The following is a 21,713-nucleotide window of genomic DNA, read 5'->3' as shown; positions in this document are numbered from 1 at the left end:
CCAGGTCTCTCCCATGTATACAACCATCTTTCATGATTCTTAAACCCAGTGTTTGCAATGATTAAATTAGGCTCTGAGAAAAATTCTACCCAACGACTTCGTCTTCCATTCCTTCCCCCCCCCCCAGTCTATATTCACCTACTATTTTTCCTTCCCTTCTGTTTCCTATTATTGAATTCCAGTCCACCATCATAGTTAATTTTTCGTCTCCCTTAACTATATTAATAATTTCTTTTATCTCGTCATACATTTCTTCAATCTCTTCATCATCTGTGGAATTAGTTGACATATAAACTTGTACTTATGTAGTAGGTGTTGGCTTTTTGTCTGACTTGGCTACAGTAATGCATTCACTATGCTGTTCATAGTTGCCTACCCACGTTCCTATTTTCTTTTTCATTATTAAACTTGCAGTATCCTATTTGATTTTGTATTTATAACCCTGTATTTACCTGAGCAGAAAACTTGTCCCTTCTGTCACTGATTCCCACTATATCTAGCTTCAGTCTCTCCATTTCCCTTTTTAAATTTTCTAATCTACCTGTGCAATTAAGAGATCTAACATTCCATGCCCAATCCACAGAACACCAGTTTAGTTTCTTCTGATAACAACATCCTCCTGAGTAATCCCTGCCCAGAGATCCGAATGGAGGACCATTTTACCTCCAGAATATTTCACCCAAGAGTATGCTATCATCATTTACCCAGACAGTAGAGCTGCATACCCTCAGGAAAAATTATGGGTGTAGTTTCCCCTTGCTTTGAGCTGTCAGCAGTGCCAGAACAGCAAGACCATTTTGGTGGATGTTACAAGGCCAGATCAGTCAATCATCCAGACAGTTGACCCTGCAGCTACTGAAGTCTGCTTTTCCTCTACAGCAACCACATGTTTTTCTGGCCTCTCAACAGATAACCCACCATTGTGGTTGAACCTGTGGTACAACTATCTCTATAGCTGAGGTGCACAAACCACCCCACCAACAGCAAGGTCCATGGTTCATGTCGGGGATGAGTAACATAATAGGGGTATTATTCGGAATGGAAGTTGTTAGGTGACGAGAATCTGGCCTGAGGAAGATGATTAAGTACCATTTGCCACAATTGTCAGAGTGGCATCCATTTTGATAGGTAGAGTATAAAAAATAAAAAAGTTAAGAGGCTAAGATTGACAAAATTTAAAGCTAATGAAAGCATCACAATGAAATAATGAAGTTATCATGAAAATTTTGACCTATCATCAGAATTCTTTTATTTCCCCCCCCCCCCCCCCCCCCCTCCTTGGTTATAGTTTGATCAGTTTTAAGTATCTGCTATCCTTACAGCATAATATCTCAAGATTAAGGGTAAAATTAAATGAACTAGTTAGTTGTATCAAAGGAAAATTCAATTAAGTCAACAAATAAATTATGGCTGTAATAGAAATTCCTGGATGGAGCAATTATTTTACAATAAAGGAAAGGAAACAACTCACCTGTAGCAGACAAATGCATGGAGCAAAGAGACACATAACAGGAAACATCATTGAGACTAGTGATCCCCTATTCTTCAGGATTCCCCATGTCTGAATGTATTACCTTGGTGGACCTCAGAAATTGTCGAGGCCATTAACGAAAACAGGTGGGCTCCCCACACCGTAAGCAGAATCCCTCAATTGAACACCTCATTGCCTTTGATCAGATCTGTGTCCGGTTCCACCACTTAATAAAATGATGGAAGCAAGAATGCTGGGAATGATTCATATGATGACAAAAAACTACCAGCACACCTAGTATAAGAACTTTGCTTTGACCCACAGAAAAACTTTCACACACTCATTCATGCACACTACATTATTATTAATCCTCAAGCAGGTCCACCATTTCTCATAACAAGAGCAGGTGCGTGGCATATTTTGTACACTTGTAAAGAACAGAAGTCTTTATACCACAAAGGTAAACATGTGAGAGCAGAATCAGAGTTTATAATAAACTTACATTACATGAGCTGAAACACTGTTTAATTAAACAATAACAAAATATACGTTCGTCATATCACTCTGTTCCCATGTACAGGCATTACCCCACACTAATGAGCCACTCTAAGCATTACACAGTGCAGTTCCATGGGATCCCACCCAACCACTTATTCTATCATTAATTATCTTATAGACAATTGCCTCATTGTGGTAGTTTGCTGCTAGCTCGTAATCTGAGTCATTTTCTTGCACGAATCATAATTTTTTCCCACCTAGTTCACTGTTTATTTTATATTACTGCTGCTCACTTGGATGTATGACAGAACAGACTATCAGTGTGTTAACTGAAGTAATAAAGAAAGAATAGGTATGGGCTCAGAATTATAAAACAACAATGAAATGGTACAAGAAAATGTTATTTGTTGATACATAGGCACGCCCACTCAAGGGCTAAGTGTGCATGGCTTCCTCCAGCCTCTCCATATATTGCCACTTTAATTATGATGACCCGAATTTCTTTCACAGAGCAGATCCATTACACAGAACTGCTGATCAGACACACTGTCAGACACTAATTAACTGTGTGACCATTTGCTCAACAACAATGCCTTTGCCCTACTGCATGCAACTCTTTTTTATTAACAAAATGTGTACAAATCAATATAGTCTTTCATCTTATATATTTTGTTATTCACATATCATTTAAATATTTACCATAACCACTAAAATATAATCATTGAAAAATAAAACAAAATTTACAATATTGCGTGGACGATGCAACACTTGAAAAATTTTCTCACTCTGCTAACAGGTGGCACCGGTTGTTCCTCTTGTGACACATTGGCATATATATGGAGGTGTCTCAAAAAAATTGTATAAAAAAATTGAGAAAGAGTAGAACAAAAGCAAATTGTGTCAAAGCCTAAAACAAAAACAAGTTTTGTGTCTGTATCTACAATTTACTGTGCCATTACAAACTGTCCGTGTCAGTCCCAGAGGCAGACATGAAATCTGTGTCCCAGAAGGCCTCCAGCTGAGTTCTGTCCATGTACATTTTTTAACAATTTAAGCTAATATCCCTCTAGTTCACAAAATTCTTCATTTTCTCATGCCATTTTGGATAAAATTAATGTGATAACACTTGTTAGCACATCTTTCATTTATTTTGGACCGCCGTGGATGCAGAGGGTCTGCCTCCCGAAACAATTATTTGTTCCACAGGGCATCCACTGAACACTGGATAATTGGATTCTCTTCTGCATTGCCTCCCTCCAGCTCCCTTTCTTTCCTCACCTTTAACTCGCCCTTTGTTCACAGTTACATGGGCTTTGAAGCACTCTGCTGAAAATTTTAGCCACAATAACAGAGCCAAAAACCCAGGAGCAGAACATTCTTCTTTTTTCCTGCCACCTACATGTACATTGATACTCAGCAAACCACAGTGAAGAGCACGGCAGAGGATATGTCCCATCAGTTATTAGCACCTGTTGTAAGGACTTATTCCAATTCCATTTAGGTTGAGAGTGATGCAAGAATTGTTAGTTAAATGCATCTATTCACACTGTAATTAGTGTAATCTTACCTTCACAGTGCCACTGGAAGTGATGTCTAGGAGTTATAGTATATTCCTAGATTTCTCACTGAAAGCCAGTCTTGAAGCTTTGTAAGTAGACTACATCTGGATAGTTCGCATCTCTCTTAAAGCGCCTGTCACTTGAGTTTTTTCAGCATCTCTATGACCCTCTCCCTTGGTACAAACAAACTTGTGACCATCATGCTACTCTTTCTTGTATGAGGGTTGGAACTTTAATAGTGGCAACTATTTATTTACAGCTTGTACAAAATACCAGGTGATCAAAAAGTCAGTATAAATTTGAAAACTTAATAAACCACGGAATAATGTAGATAGAGGTAAAAATTGACACACATGCTTGGAATGACATGGGGTTTTATTGGGGGGGGGGGGGGGGTGAGGTCACAAAATGTCCAACAGATCTCTTGCGCGCGGCGTTTGGTGATGATCGTGTGCTCAGCCGCCACTTTCGTCATGCTTGGCCTCCCAGGTCCCCAGATCTCAGTCCGTGCGATTATTGGCTTTGGGGTTACCTGAAGTCACAAGTGTATTGTGATCGACCGACATCTCTACAGATGCTGAAAGACAACATCCGACGCCAGTGCCTCACCTTAACTCCGGACATGCTTTACAGTGCTGTTCACAACATTATTCCATGACTACAGCTATTGTTGAGGAATGATGGTGGACCTATTGAGCATTTCATGTAAAGAACATCATCTTTGCTTTGTCTTACTTCGTTATGCTAATTATTGCTATTCTGATCAGACGAAGCACCATCTGTCGGACATTTTTTGAACTTTTGTATTCTTCTCTCTTTTTTTTCTAATAAAACCCCATGTCATTCCAAGCATGTGTGTCAATTTGTACCTCTCTATCTACATTATTCCGTGATTTATTCAGGTTTCAAATTTATACTGACTTTTTGATCACCCAGTAGATACGTGTTTCAAAGTATTACTGACCTTCAAAGTAGTCACCAGCATTGTGTATAACCTATTGTCAGCGATGTGGAAGTCATAGGATACTCTTAGCAGTTCCAGTTGTGTTGACAGTTCGAGCAGCGAATGTTGTGAAGTGTTTCCTTCAGTTTAGAAATAAAGTAGAACTTGTGAGGGCTTAAGTCAGGGGAGTGCAGTAGGTGGTATAGCACTTAGCAGCCCCATCAGTCAGCAGTTCAACTCTATTTCTAAACTGAAGGAAACACTTCACAGCATTCGTGTCAGAACTGCAACAAATTTGTCGGGCGATAGACAGCACGGCTCAAACTGTCAACACAACTGGCACTACTAAGAGTATCCTACAACTTCCATGTCGCTGGCAACGGGTTGTACACAACGCTGGTGACTACTTAGAAGGTTAGTAAAACTTTGAAACACGTATCTATTTTGTATGAACTATAAATAAATAGTTGCCAGTATTAAAGTTCCAACCCTCACATACAGGCAATATCCACTGTTAGTCATGTTTGGTATTCTACCAATGAACCAAAATCTGCTGCCTCCTTTACCCATGACTGAGTGGTGTAATTGTTCCATTTCATATTCCTGTAATTTGTTACATGTAGGTATTTGTATGAGAATCAATTCCAAATGTCATTCATTTATATTATATTTTTTCATTTTGTGAAATGCACAATTTTACATTTCTAAACATTTAAAGGAAATTGCCAGTCTTTACAACACTTTGAAATATCGAGATCTGACAGAATGTTAGTGCAATGTTGTTCAGACAATAATTGTTTATAGATAATTGCATCATCTGCAACAGTCTAAGGTTACTATTAATATTATCTGCAAAGTCATTAATATTCAACAATAACAGCAAAACAGCAAGGGTCCCAACACACCTTCCAATTTACCTCTAAATCTACCGATGACTCTCCATCCGAGTTAACATGCTGTATCCTCTTTACCAAGAAATCCTGAATCCAGTCACAAATTTCACTCAGTATCTCTTATGATCATACTTCCAGTAATAACTGTAGGTGTGGTACTCAGTCAAATGCTTTTCAACTCTCCACAGTTCCCTGCTCGTCACTATTGATGCCACCTCCCTGTACACTACCATTCCTAATGCCAATGGCCTTACCACTACTGAAAACTACCTTTCCCAACACACGATGTATTCTAAACCAACAACCTCCTTCCTAGTTGCCATGACTAACTATATTCTCACCCACAATTACTTCTCCTTTGAAGGCACTACCTACAAACAAATCCAGAGTACAGCCATGAGCATCCTCATTGCACCATCTATGCCAACCTATTCATGGACCATCTAGAGGAACCCTTCCTAAAAGCCCAGAATCCTAAACCCCTCACCTGGCTCAGATTCATTGATGACTTCTTTGCTATCTGGATCGAAGGTGAGGACACCCTACCCACATTCCTCCAGAACCTCAACAATTTCTCCCCCATTTGCTTCACCCAGTCCTACTCAATCCAACGAGCCACTTTCCTAGCTGATGACCTCCACCTCGAAGATGGCTACATCAGTACCTCCGTGCATATCAAACCTACTAACCCCCAGCAATACCTCCACTTCGACAGCTGCCACCTATTCCATACCAAGAAGTCCCTTCCATACAGCCTAGCCACCCGTGGTCGTCGCATCTGCAGCGATGAGCAGTCCCTCTTGAAATATACCGAGGGGTCTCGCTGAAGTCTTCACTGACCGTAATTATCCTCCCAACTCCCACCACCTCCCAAAGTCCCACTGTCCGGCCACAGAGGAGGATTCCCCTTGTAACTCACAAGGGAACCTCCCCATTGCACCCCCCCTCAGATTTAGTTATAAGTTGGCACAGTGGATAAGCCTTGAAAAACTGAACACAGATCAATCGAGAAAACAGGAAGAAGTTATGTGGAACTATAAAAAAATAAGCAAAATATACAAACTGAGTAGTCCACGCGAAGGTAGGCAAAATCAAGAACAAACTGAGCTCAGGAGCACCGTGGTCCCATGGTTAGCGTGAGCAGCTGCGGAACGAGAGGTCCTTGGTTCTAGTCTGCCCTAGAGCGAAAGATTTTTCTTTATTTTCTGCATCTATGCTGTATGGTGAGTAGCAACTTTCCTTCTCATAATATTGTTTCAGAACATGAGAAATACTGTATCTACCCGACAGCCGTGATCTGTGGCTTTCAGGATGTTAGATGCAAAATGAGGCAGTAGTGTATTTGGTATGGGCTTTGTGAGAGATCTTTCAGTAATATATTGCTGTGTCCTCAAAGGTTTTTATGCATTGAACTCTCCACAGTGTTTCATTTAACATTTCTGTATCTATAGAGCTATGTGTCATTTTACTACTATTATGCAGAAATCACTGTTTCTTTCCATCATGAACTGTTTTACTACATACATATATATCAGGTACATTGTGAACTATTCCTTTAAACTTAAGTCACAGTTCTTGTATATGCTCCTCTCAAGAGCTAACTATTTTGAGTTCCTTATTGAGATTGGACACTAATGCCCCTTTACCTAGCTTGCTGAACATATAAATCATCCTAGTTGTTTTATGAAAATGCTTTGTTGGTGAAGCTCAATTAACATAATTAATTAGGACATACAAGCTGACTGCATACAAATTTTAAAGTGAGTGGTCTTGGTTCCTTTAGTATTTGCATTGGGATTAGAGAACTCTTGCAAGGGTAGTAAAGCTTCAAAGCACTGAGATGTTTGGAGGGAAAAAAGAATATAAAAGGATTCAGGAAAATAAATACTTGTGGTAATAACAACTTGCTTTATTCATACACAGTATCTTGCAAACAGTTGATGCAAGTGTCTAAATAGATCCGGTCTTCCTAGATATTCAAAAGACATACAGCAATTTACTGTATAGTCAACGAACTACAAAGATACAATTATGTGGAAAAATCTTCATAATATATCATTTCCATGACATGTTTTTGACTAATTCAACCCATCAGATGAAATATGTTGAACAGAAGTCAAAGTAAAATCAGGCAAATCCCGAATAAACATCACAGTAAAGTAGAACCCTCATTGACTCAAAGGTTATGTTGAACAGTGCTTTATAACCTCAATCCTATTGGAGTAGGTGTGCTGTTGCCCTCCTGTGACCCCTGAACCGACTTACGCAGCCAATTCTAGGGGGCCAGCACCTTAACATGCACCCTGAACCATGATACAGCTCGGTATGCTTCACATCGGCAAGCATTACCAGTGGTGAAAGAAGTGATAGATGACAGATAAAAGCCTTAGCGCTACCCAGGGAGTAAGAGGACATCTAACTTCTCAATATATGTAATTGATTAATCAGATAGGATTAGCTGATGCTGTTTCCTTCAGAAAAGTATCATAAATGAGCCTGTACCAGACAAGGTGCTTAGGATCTCGAGTGGCTAAGAAGGTTTCCCATAAACAGGTCAGCACAGGGCAACACTGTGTGAGTGCCCATGGCTGCACTGTGGGTTGTTTCATATATATCTTCCCCTTGAAGGAGAAATAAGTGCTGGTAAGGATGTAGCTTGTTGGGTGTATAAGGAACGAGGTCCTGTGTTTGGAGTCAGTAGGATGTTGTGAACGCTTACTTGCGACAAGAATGAGGCTGTGGGTGTGGGAGTAGGAATGCAGCTGGTACTGGGCTGGGAATGGATGAGAGATGACAGAAGGAAGTGGTTTGTGTCTTTGATACAGAAAGCTAGGCCATGGGAAACAGGTTGAAAGTTTTTGTGAAGAAGAGCCAAGATTCTTCCTGTCAAAGGACAGCAGTCAGCTACAATGTTTTGATTTGTGGCGTTTGGAAAATATATAGAAGAAGCCAATGTAGAATGTGTCACAAAACCAGCCAAGTGCAAACTCTGTGCGTTTCACCTGTTTGTTTACTTATATGTACATACATTTGCCAACATTTCATATTTACTCTGTGTCTGAGTAAAATAATGTGTCTCAGATAAACTCACTTTGCAAACCTAGGTCCTAAAACTTAAAGTAAAATTCAAACCTGTTTTTGTATTAATTGTATTGTCATTATATATTGTGTAGTTTCAAACACCAAGCACTGTAGAAAGCATATTTTGTTCTGTAGCATCAGTTGTAATCTGTATTTGCTCTTTATACAATTCTAGCAGTTGTATAATCATTCACAAAAATCATTTGCCACAAATTTTACTTTCTGTTTATGTGAATAAACATATGTTTACAAGAATTTTCAGAGTTACAAGTGTCTTCCATAACACATTTCCTAGTAAATCATCATTTGTGATTTACAGATACTGCAGCATATTGTTCCCACTGGAGGCTATGGATCATGTCCTGTTCTGAGAATCTTCCTTCATCTGTTTGCATGTTTGTCTTCATGTTATCCATTGTTCCAATTCTCTTCCTACCCCTTTCTCTCATTCCTTCCTCTTTTCCCTCTATAATTCTTTGTTGTGGACGATTCATGTACAGTATATGTTCCAGACAAGGTTTTTCCTCTTTCTGACCGCTTCTAACAATCTTCTTTCTTATCCTCTTTTCTTCCTTCATTATCTGTCAGTCCACTTCACCTTAAGCATTCTTCTCCATAGCCACATTTGGATTTTTTTTTCTTTTTTTTTTATTTATTTATTTATTTTTTTTTTTTTCCTCCTGTGATTCACTTCTGTAAAAAAACTCCACTCCACACAACATTTTGCAAATATTTTCCTTGGCTTCATTGGAATTCTTCTAGATGTTAGTAACTGCTTCATCTTTTCATATGCTCTCTTTCCCATAAATATGTTCCTCCTTATTTCTTATGTACAGCTTCCATTCCATGTCATTAAAATTTCTGAGGTACAGATAGGATTTTACTTCTACCTTTTTTTTCTATCTACAAATGTGTTTATTCTCATTACTTTTGTCTTTGCTTTATCTTTATTCCAGAGTTCCTCTTCTGATTCCACCAGCACTGCATGATTATTTGCATATATTAATTCTTTATCCTTTCCCCTCCAATTAGAGTGTCTTTTGCATCATATGTGGCCTAACCCATTAGTTCTTCTCTGTATATGGTGAATAGCTTCAGTGATGGTGAGCATCCTTGTCATACTCCGCTTCCAGTGCTCATCTCTTCCATATCCTCATTCCTTGTCCTGCTACAGTGTTTATCTGTAGCAGTGATGAATGAAAAACAGTTAACAAAGTCAATTATAAATAGTGCAGTGCAAGAAATAACACAAAATGCCAAAAACTGCAGATGTAAAATGAAGCCTGTCGACATCAACCACTGCTTGCAAGAGGGGAAGGTGCAGACTATGTAAATAAACACCACTACCACAGAAGATGCTTTGTAAATAAAAGTGAAATGTGCCTGGTGTAACTCTTTTTAATTACACTGCAGTCAGCTCAAGACAGATAACCTATAATAACAGATGTTAAGTGTACCTATATCGAAAGGATAGGCTAGTGGGAAATGGAGGTGATGTACTTATCACAGTAAACAATAAACTCAAATCTGCCAAGATAGAAATTGAAGCTGCATGCAAGATTGTTTGGCCAAGACTTGGTATCAGGTTGAGCATGAACTTGTAATTGGATGTTTCTGTTGATCACAAGACTTACTCCTACATGTTACCAAAAACTTTCACAAGTACCTAAGTTACAATTAAGTTACGCAATCGCATTGTCAACATCAGAGGAAACTTTAATTGTACAACAATCAGCTGAGATAATTACAGTTTTGTAAGTGGTGGGCTTGGCAAGACATCCTGAAAAACATTAGTAAATGCTTTCTCTGAAAACTTCCTGGAACAGATAGTTCAGAAGCCTGTTCATGAAGAAATTATATTAGATCTAATGGCAACAAGTAGGCCTGACCTCTTTGAGGATGTCCAGATTCTCAGTGCCCATACTGAATTTATGCGAGCAATTATTGACATTTATTGTCTCCTATATTTATTTACTTTCCATGTGTGAGGGGATGGGGAGACTATAGGAGCTGTGGAGCTGGCAGAAGAGACCAGTGTGCTCTATCCTATTAACACATTTACTTAAACATTTTTAAAAACTTTTTCAAAACATCAAATCGGATGAACCATAGTCATATAGTATGCAGTAATTTTATACAATCTACAAAGGCTGTACAACAAAAAGTCAACATTCTATTATTCCTCTTTTCAAGAAATATTATAAAGGATCAATCTGCATCAAAAAATCAACGTGTGCATGTATGTGACACTCACTTCAAGTAAAGTCATCTTATTACAACTATAAAACATTTTTTTCATAATTCATTTTGGTTTCAAATAATTCTGTGTGGCACAACTCCCAGATTCAGTGAGATCAGCAAGTTGGACTGCTAAAGCAGCTCATCATCAATGTCGCTATAGCAAGCAGTGTACTTCTGCAATTATCACTCCAGCTATAGGAGTACTTCGTACTTTATTCAGTGTGCTGCATGAATTAATTGACACAGTTATAGAATATACTGTTCTGTACTTCTGCAGCTAGGTATTCCTTTTCATCTGTTTCTGCTTCTAGTAATAAGTTTCGTTTCATTGTTCTGACAATTACCCATAATTCCTGTGGACCAGTTTTGTTCACTATGTATTCATCTTTGTGGCTCATCCTGAGAGTTTCATTAATTTATTTATTTGAATCTGCTACTGTGGTATGAATCAGTTCCACTCTCTTGCATCAGGGATACCCCATTCTGTGGCTGGAAAAATTCCTCTCTTCTTTACTCTCAAAAGTACATCTTCCTAATTTTGAGCCCTATAATCGAGTACGCGACATGCTTAAGAATTAATATCTTGCTTCGCTTCACCCTCAATATCCAATTGAACCCAGAATCCTATAATGCATTTACAACAGGGGACCATAACATACCTTCAGAAAAAACACACACTTCACAAAGATGGTGCTTAGTGACAGGGTCCTGCAGTACGCAAATACTGGTCACATTTTAACAGTAAAAGTAACAAGCCAAACAGTAGAGGCACTGAGTTATCGACAGGCCCATCAATGGGGCTGAAAAGCTTGTTACTTCAGGATGAATCCTTTTTTGTGCCGGAGCGTGCATGTGTGCCCATGCCGCCGCCCCCCCCCCCTCTCCCCCCCCCCCTCCCCCCCCTCTCTCTCTCTCTCTCTCTCTCTCTCTCTCTCTCTCTCTCTCTCTCTCTCTCTCTCTCTCACACACACACACACACACACACACACACACACACACACACACACACAAAGAGCTACACCATGCTGGCTTAGTAGGCAGTGAAGGGGCTGCTGTTCTGCAGCTGGACTGGGATGAGGGGTCGTATCAATGGAGTGGGCAAGGGGAAGAGCAAAGCGGGCAGCAGGAGAGAGGTTTCAAGAATGGTGGATGGGGTAGAGGTAACAGGTGTGTGAGACGAGAATGCGATGCAGATACCAGCAGCAGTGATTTCGTGCAGCATGCAATGACAGTGAGAGGAGAAACAAATTGGGAGGGGATGACAGAACAAAGAAAGAGAAGACAGCAAGGAAGAGGCTTTGGGTGCAAGCTGAGTGAGGTTAGGGTGCTGGGGCAGGTTGCTAGTGGAGATTGGGAGCTAGGATGGTTTTGGGAGTGAAAGATGTGTTTTAAGAAAACTCCCACCTACGCAGTTCCAAGGAGTCAGTTCGTAGTGGTGGTGTAGCCTCCTTATTAAAGTAACCAGTTCCTTCACCCACTCTCAGCCATCTGGATGCCATTACCATGTGGATTCCTATTTACTGCTGTTGACACCACCTCCCTATTGACTGACATTTCCTGTGCCCAAGGGATTGCCATTCTCTCGTGAAGTCCTTCCGACTTCAGGTCCACCACCACATTCTTTTTATATCTGAGTCTTAATTACTTCATGGTTGATGTGTGTCACTTGCGGCCACATTGGCTGCCGGCTACCGTTGCATTATAGGTCACACACACACACACACACACACACACACACACACACACACACACACACACAGTGAGCCACTTCACAATGACAAGTGCTGTTCATGTGTAACACAGAGCATTGTTGGAACTGGCTGCCAGAAGGTATGTCGGAAATGTGAGATGCTCTGTCAACAGCTGATTTTAAGTGACCAATGATTGAACTGCAGTAGACTACTAGTTTTGTAGCAGTGAATTTAAATTTGTGTCCTAAGCCAACCACAACCTCGTAATGTGTGATGTATCTGAGAAAATGACAATCAGCAATCTGCAGTAGGACTAAAATCATGATGGCTTTGTTGACTGCAATTAAAGGTAACCTCTATGAGCAAACTGAAGACAGAAAAATTCAGTTTCAGTGCTAAATGCAAACTGTAATTTCTCACTATCATTGGTTACTTGAAACTATCTTCGCAATGACTACACAACCGATGAGAATCCTCGTTGGCACTTGGTCATAAGCGACTCAGGCAGATTAGGGAAAAAAAGTAAGAAAAATAATAGCAAATACAGTAAATAGAATAATGAAAATGACATGTCAAAGAATTTAGAAATAAAAATGTTACATTGAAACCATTTAATTGAATAAAAATAATAATTAAAATCATTTGATTAGGTTTAGAAACAAAAAAAATTGCTGCTTTTGACATGATTCTAACCTACGACCTTCTACAGGTCAGGTTTCCATGCTAACCCCTGGTGCTATGCCACAATGCTGGGTACAGCAGTTATAATCGTGACTGTGTTGCTGCAGTTGGAATGATGAATTGCAGCCAGAGCCATGAAACAGGATCCAAACACATCTAGAAAGAATGCCAGACAAGGAATTCGAAGTGAGCTGGCCAGTTGTTGTGGCAGTTACGCAATGGAGAACGGTTCAGGCGTGATATTGTAATCATCAGTGGAGACTTCAATCATCCGACAATTAATTGGGAAAGCTATGGTTTTGTTAATAGTGGACATCATAAGACATCCTGTGAAACTTCGCTAAATGCTTTCTCTGAAAACTACCTGGAACCGTTAGTTAGGAACCCCACTAATTATGGAAATAAATTGGATCTGATGGCAACAAATAGACCTGACCTCTTTGAGGATGTGAATATGACACAGTTGTTGCAACAGTGATTACCAAAGTACAAAATACAACCAAAATAAGCAGAAAGATATGTATGTTCAGTAAACTAGATAAATTATCAGTAATGTAATATCTAAATGAGGTATTTGAAACTTTCAGCACAGGTCAGGAGCATGTAAAGGAACTCTGGCTCAAGTTAAAAAGAATAGTTGATGATGCACTGGATAGATATGTACCCAGTAGAAAAGTTCGTAATGGGAGGGAACCTCCATGGTATACAGTCACTGTAAAGAAACAGATTACTGCATTATAGGTGTAAAACAAAGCGTAGGGCTGTAGATAAGAGAGATGTTGAATGAAACTTGATGGCTGTCAAGAAGCAATGCATGATGCCTCTGTAGCAGAATATTGTGATCTTTCACAGAACCCAAAGAAATTGTGGCTGTATGTAAAGGCTGTTAGTGGCTCCAATGTTAGTGTCAAGTACCTAGTGAATGAGACAGGAACAAAAAACCATACACAGTTCTTGGAAAAAGGGATAGCTCACACCCATCTACGAGAAAGGTAGTAGTAGTGAGCCACAAAACTACCATCAAATACCCGTGACATCGATTTGTTGTAGAATCTTAGAACATATTCTGAACTCAGACCTTGAACAGAATGACCTCCTCAATACCAACCAGCATGTATTTCGAAAACATCGATCTTATGAAACCCAACTCTCACTTTTATCACATGACATACTGAAAGGCTTGGATCAAGGCAATCCAGGTAGATGCTATATTTCTTGATTTCTGAAAAGCATTTGACTCAGTGTCACACCTACACTTATTGTCAAAAGCAAGGTCATATGGGTTACCAAGTGAAATTTGTGACCAGATTGAGGACTTTTTGGTAGGGAGGCTGCATCATGTTGTCTTGGATGGAGAGTCATCATCAGATGTAGAGGTAACTTTGGGTGTGCCCCAGGGTAGTAGGTTGGGACCCTTGCTGTTTATGTTGTATATTAATGACTGTGCAGACAATATTAATAGTAAACTAGGCTCTCTACAGATGATACAGTTATCTATAACGAAGTACTGTCTGAAAGAAGCAGCATAAATATTCAGTCAGATCTTGATAAGATTGCAAAGAAGTGCAGAGATTGACAACTTGCTTTAAATGCTCAGAAATGTAAAATCGTGCACTTCACAAAATGAAAAAACATAGTATCCTATGACTATAATATCAATGACTCACTGTTGGAATTGGCCACCTCACACAAATACCTGGGTGTAGGGATATGAAATGGAATGATCACGTAGGTTCAGTTGTGGGTAAAGCAGGTGGTAGACTTCGGACCATCGGTAGAATACTGGAGAAGTGCAATCAATCTACAAAGGAGATTGCTTATATATAACTCATGCAGCCGGTTCTATAACTTTGCTCAAGTGGGTGGGACCTGTATGAGATAGGACTGCCAGGGTATATTGAACATATACAGAGAAGGCAGCACTAATAGTCACAGGTTTGTTTAATCCATGGGAAAGTGTCACAGAGATACTGAAGGAACTGTACTGGAAGACTCTTGAAGATAGACGTAAACTGTCATGAGAAAGTGTATTAACAAATTTTCAAAAATCATCTTTAAATGATGATTCAAACAATCATTGTTCCCACGCCCCATACGTGAATGGGACAGAAATAAACCCTAATAACTGGTACAATGGGCCGTATCCTCTGCTATGCTCCTCACTGTGGTTTGCAGAGTATAAATGTAGATGTAGATGAGCGCTCTGACCTGCTTCCGCATTGGGTACTGTCCCACGACACATGGCTTTTTACTCCGGTGAGAGAAACCTCTTGTCTATGATGCCTGTGGCATAGAAGTCAGAGTATGCCACATTTTAACTAAGTGGATTTTATTTCATGCTAAATGGCAGAAGCAAATTTAGGTGGGCATCAGCCCTCTATTTAATCACATGACGAGGCGAATGTGGTGAAGCTTTTAAAGTTTTGTGGTATGTCTGCACTCTGGCTCAAACTTTTTGGCTGGAGATTTTAGCGTGTTGCAGACTGGCTGGTTCACACATTTTTCTTCCAGCAATTAGCCAGCCACAGGTATCTGCTGCCTTCTTTCAATTCTTTCACTGCTTTTTTTCCTCTTTTACCAAGTGCTGGATTTGACACTTTGGGTATTGTTGCCTTGATATTTCTCCACACTCATGTTATTATGTTTCCATATGGGCACTAAAGACCTTGCTGTTGTTGGCCCTGAAAATCTTACTCTTACCATCATCATTACATTATGACACTCGCTGCACATTCCTGCAGCCAATAGAATATTCCTCTAGCACTGACCTATAGTTAATAGGGTTATCGTTTAGTGTGCAATATATACATTCTTCAGTTGCTGTAAGAGATGAGGAAGTCTTTCAGTGGTATACTGTACGTATGTAAGAGTGCTTCAGTGATGAAATCTGGAACTTTCACAGCATGTGTCGCTCTGTGAAAGTCCAGTTCTACCTATTACTTTTTAGCTTTAATTCCCAGTTGAGAGATTTACTGCTCAATTCCAAATTAAAGCCATTCAATGCATCCATTCTCGAACCTTGCTCGATTACTTGAGCTTTGATTGCAAGCAGAGTTAATATCTCTCTTTGATGTACCAGCAATTTATTGATAGTTCTATAAGTAACATTCATTGCCCATTTATTAATATCATCATGAAAATACATAACCTCTACCAGTACAAGATGTAAAGAAAGCTAATTGAAAATCTGTCATATTAAAATTCATTTCAGTAAAAGTCATTGTTATATCATTGCACTCAAAATCACTTTCTCTCTATTCTTTGAAAGCCACAGTCCAGGCACTCAACAATGGTTGGCACCCACAGCACACACCCATGTCCAAACATGGCAGGTGACTGCCTCTGGATCTGCACCGCTGACCTGTAACTCAGTGGAAACTCTGAAACTCGTGGAATAATGGAGTTACTGTTAATAATAATGTATAGTGGGTCTGGTGATGAACTTTTGTACAGGAAAGACGTTGTTGACGGTTTATAGTTTTACAGCTCTCAGGTCCAATGACCCTAACACTCAGTGCCTTGTTTTTAATTTGCTCCATCTTAAACATAGCTCTGCCTCACAACTACATATCACGTTATATTGTCTCTTTGGTGGATATTTTTCCTGACCTCTCCTCATTAGTAATGATTATATTGTGTGTACATGAAATTACCAACAACTTACTCATGCAGCATTCCACTAAATTTTATTATTTACAATCTGCTGATGACATTAGTGTAAATGTTTCATATGGAAACATTTTATTTAAAGAAATATTCATACTTTACAGTGCCTGTAACCGTATGATCATCAAAATTTCACCTTTGAAATCCTTCATTCAATTTTTTTTAGCAAGCACTGCCCTTTTTCTGGAAATGTAGTATTTTCAGAGTTATTTTTATTCAAAATTTTCGTTTTTCAGAATAGTCAAATATTAAGATTTAACTCTTTCAAAAATCTTCTCTTGTAGCTCTGACTTTTTTTCTCCCCTCCAATGTGCTATATATGTTAGGTAAGAATATATAAACAAAATTATTATTATTATGGTACATTCAAAAGTTAATAAACTTCTTTTAATTTAGAACAAGGATTTACGAGTGGATGCACTCCTCCTCCCTGTCCGTTCCGGTGCCAAAGGTCTTAATCTTACAGAGGCCACACACGTTTTATTGGTGGAACCAATTCTAAACCCTGCAGACGAGTTGCAAGCTATTGGCCGCGTGCATCGTATCGGGCAAAAAAAGTGAGTTAGTTGTCTTTATGTTAATCAACACTTACAGTTTCATGTTTATAAGAACAGTATACATTAAACTGAACAGACTGTGTAATTGTTTTATTTCTGCAAAGATGTAACAAAAGTAATTATTGTGTTGTATTGCATCACAGGAAAACTACGGTTCATCGGTTTTTGATACGAGGAACTGTTGAAGAGAGGATATATGAAGCTATGCATAGTGGTGCCAAAGACTGGAGTGATGACAGTATTACTTTGAATCATCTTATGGGGCTTTTCACTGATGCTGAAGGTGCTGCAGCTGCTACATCTGCAGCTGCTCCATCTGTTGTCACTTTAGATGATGGTAATGATAGTCAGTCAAACATAGTTCAAATGAACAATAATGCTCCTAACTCTGCCCATGGATTTTCACACGAAAGGTATGAGCATGAACGGGAGACTGAACAAGTAGCTTCTTCACTACGGGATACACCGTCAACAAGTGCTTCGTCACAGTCGGCAGAAATGTTTCAGGATGTTGTTCAAGAACATGTCACTGATTTACAGTGTGCAGGTAGCAGTAACAATAGTGTTGGTGTAAATGTTGATACTGGAACTATGTTGGATGTTGATGAGATAAACAGTTATGATCCTATACCTGGCACCTCCCGTGACACAGGTCACCATTTAGTGCAAAGTACAGTGGACATTGTAATGCCAGTTGGAAGTGTGCCATCAACAAATGACTCATCAATGGAAGAGGAAGGTAGTGCTTTGCAAGGTCTTGTTGATGGCATTTGAAGTGCAGCAAAAAGCACTTTGTTCCTTTAGTGAATGATTGTCGTGCAATCTTTCTACAATCATTTTGTAACTTGCGGTTGTGTCTGAGATATGTGTTAGAGTGTAAGAAGCGATTTGGAACTGAGTGTCAGGAATTTCTTACATTGCTACTTACTTTTGATTAGTAACACATGCATTTTTATGTAATTTATCAATAACCTTTTGAACTCTGGCTCAAAAATGTTGTGTGTATGGGGAGGGAGGGGGCGGGGGTGTATAGAGAGAGAGAGAGAGAGAGAGAGAGAGAGACTATGTACATGCACAAGCCAGTGTTAATGTAGGTGGAAAGATTAATGTGATATTGTCAGAATTTTATTGACTGTCACCTCTCCAAAGCAAGAGAGATTAAGTTGTGTAAATCATTGTATTGTCCAAAACAAACTTAGGAATTATACCACAAAGCACAGGTAACATTTTTGGAAATGTTATGTCTAACATATAAAAATCTTCAAATTTTTACCTTCACACTGTTATCAATTGCAGACCTTTCTATTTATTGCCTGTATCAGTTAGAACATGTTGATCAGTTTGACAGGAATTTATCAGTGCTCCATACATTCTTGTCTGGATTCTATAAAGAACGTGAAAATCTCTCTTTCTTGTAACATTATGGGAACAGCTCTTAAAAAGTTTTGAAAAAAAAAATGAGAGATGTGATTCTGATAACTGCCTTCAGATCATTCATGTCTTTCATGCAAATGTGTTTGTTGCAGCTAGCAAAGAATTAATGTGAAAGTAATCCTTCCTTCATCCTCTCCATCCTGTTACGTTACTGTACCCACTTCTTGTCTTCCTTTCACTCTCAAGTTCTCAGTAGAATTTGGGCTTACTGAAATTCATGACTTAGCCCAACATCAGTCTATCTTATGCATGGCTGCATATGTTTAGTCAATTTAAAAATAAAACTGCAGTTGCCTTAAACACCAATAACATACGCCAGTTTGTGAACAATCAGTGTCAGTAGAAAGAAACTACTGACTGCTTAGATTGATCCTCTTTCTTTCAGTTGCATATGCAGTGACAGCTCAATACATGTAACACACATTGCAAATGACATAGGAATGCCTTCAAACTTAAAGAAGATAGAGTAGCTCACCAGTATTTACCTCAGACGATTCATTATCGGGAGGGTGGCACGATGCGAGGACTGATTGAAGAGTGAGTTCCCATCAATGGGCTTCAGAGAAACGAGTGCTTGCAGGAGGATGTTGATGGATGGATGGATGGTACCGTGTAGTATTAGCGGGCACTCGAGTCCCTTGATTTATGCTGTCAGGAATGCTCAGCCTGGGGTCTTTTTGGTTTAAACAGCTGTGCAGTGAATGCATGCTGGCTGGTTAGGGTCTCTTTTCAACTTGTTCCCGTGCCCTCCCTGAGTAAAGAACAAAGTTGTGAATGCTGGGAATGGGTTTTCTACTTTTATACGTGTCTACTGGCTGTATGTAAAATTCTACAGCACTGGCCAGCTATATAATTTAACAGTCCTCTCGTAACAGTTTCTTATTCAGGTTTAATACCCTGATGACATATTTTCGTCTAGTTATTGATACAAAGAGTTGCATTTTGCTCACTCTTGATGTGCAAATTGATACCTATAAAGGCTTTGCGCAGGAATGTAAAGAAGTGATGAAGTTTTGCATTGGTACAGAAAACAGCAGCATGTTAACAATGTTGTATCAGTATGGAGCCTGTTAAGTATTGGAAGCAATATTTAAAATTTTATAGATTCAAGCAGATGATCTTTCATAAAGTTGCATCACTATTATTGTTACAGTTTTCAACTCATTATTTCTTTGTTTACTGTGTTCCAGCATCATTTTGAAAAAAATAAACATTTTATTCTGAAAATGAATTTCTATTGACATACATTTATTGAGGAAAAATTCAGTTATAAATGGGACAAGACATGTGTAATAATCAGTCTTACTGCATCCACTGCCAATGTTCACTGCCAGTACTTTGTAATGTTTAATGTAAAGCAGTCTTTGTATCGAGTTAAGCAAATCTGTATAAATAATGGTGATACCTTATTGTACAATCAGTATGTGAGAGCAGTTTCAATGGTTTTTTAGAAGTACATGTAAATTTACATAAAATGGCCATTAAAAATGTAAGTTGCAAAAACTGGTTTGACACATAGTAAAATGAACTTTTAATTTTTTCTTTATAAATTATAAATTTGGATGTTATAGCTGACATAAATTGGCAGGAAAAATGGATAATAATCGGCATTTGTGTATTTGATAGAATCATCTACTGGCAACTTTTGCACTGACACAAGTCTCTCACTCATGTCACAAGTGTAATTTTTGTAAAGAATGAAAGCATTTTATATAACTTTAGCAAGTTAAAATGTGACAATGTATCCAATATGTGCACACTGTGTTTTCTGGCATATAGCATGCAGTAGTTCTTTTTTATTTTTTTAAGGAGAAAAAAGTTCATTTATTGGTCAGTTGTGATAAATTGTGTAAAAGAAATCATAAAATGCCTTTAGAAATGTTAAAATAAAAATTATGTTTTCCCCTTCATTGCCACAGAAATTATTTTTTACAGGTTGTTGTCTCATTTTAACAGTTTATTTGCCACAGTTCGTCTTGATGAACAAGTACAGTAAACTCTTGATACAATAAATTTGTGATTGTCTGTGAGTTGATCATCCACTTTGCAGATTATCCGTGGTGTATTCCTACCACTGATTTTTGCTGATGAAATTTTTTTTTTAAGCCAGGAGTAGTCACATTTGAGCAATAATCTCCTGTTACAGCATGAGTGTAGTAAACACAAACATTGCAAGTTCAGGGCAGTATTTTGTTTCAAAGCAGTGTTAGGTAACATGAAATTATTTTGTAATGTATTTTTTGTAAGTACTGAATTTTCACATGTACTATGATAATTAAAGTAGAATTTATTATAGACATTAGTTAATTTAAATATGACATTGTAATTAATTTTTGTCTGCAGTTTTCAAGTACCCAATTACCGCAGATAATCGAGAGTTTACTGTGCTTAAGTTTCCTTTGAAAGACTTTTTTATCATCCTGTACAATTATTAGTTTCACAAAAATGAAAACTATACTTTGTCCTTCCTATCATTGTTGTTATATTTTAATCTCCATTACTGTTGCCATGCAATTGCAATTTTACAAGAAAATGTGGGGCTGCATTTAGTAGAATATCACATGTTTCTTGTATACAAAAATTTCTAAATTCAATATTATGACTTTAAGGACTGCGAAGTAAACAACCAAACAAGTCTGAAGTCATAGACGTTGGTGAATGAAAATTAGCTGACTAGTATGCATTATACGATGAATCTCATGTAATCATTGATATTCACTGTGATTAAAATATGTTTTATGTTGGAACAGACATGGCATTATAATTTCTGGGTCCACATTTAAATTCTATGCAAGTTCCATTCACCCGCTGGCAGGTCGATAGATACACAAACAAACACAAACATACACACAAAATTCTAGCTTTCGCAACAAACGGTGGCTTCGTCAGGAAAGAGGGAAGGAGAGGGAAAGACGAAAGGAAGTGGGTTTTAAGGGAGAGGGTAAGGAGTCATTCCAATCCCGGGAGCGGAAAGACTTACCTTAGGGGAAAAAAGGAT

General features: G+C 38.5%; 1 protein-coding gene across 1 annotated transcript in view; it reads left to right on the top strand.

Annotated features, from left to right (window-relative positions):
* Window positions 1-21,455, top strand: part of LOC126412325 (E3 ubiquitin-protein ligase SHPRH) — a 257,671-nt gene extending 236,216 nt beyond the window's left edge. Inside the window, exons 22-23 of the mRNA XM_050081845.1 lie at window positions 17,121-17,281; window positions 17,425-21,455. Of these exons, the coding sequence (XP_049937802.1) occupies window positions 17,121-17,281; window positions 17,425-18,055 (792 nt within the window). The 3' untranslated portion in view covers window positions 18,056-21,455. The remainder of the gene's footprint in view (window positions 1-17,120; window positions 17,282-17,424) is intronic.
* The last annotated feature ends 258 nt before the right edge of the window (window positions 21,456-21,713 follow it).

Source organism: Schistocerca serialis, chromosome 7 (genome assembly GCF_023864345.2).
Source record: "Schistocerca serialis cubense isolate TAMUIC-IGC-003099 chromosome 7, iqSchSeri2.2, whole genome shotgun sequence".
Taxonomy (NCBI): domain Eukaryota; kingdom Metazoa; phylum Arthropoda; class Insecta; order Orthoptera; family Acrididae; genus Schistocerca; species Schistocerca serialis.
This window is presented reverse-complemented; position numbering and strand designations above follow the sequence as displayed.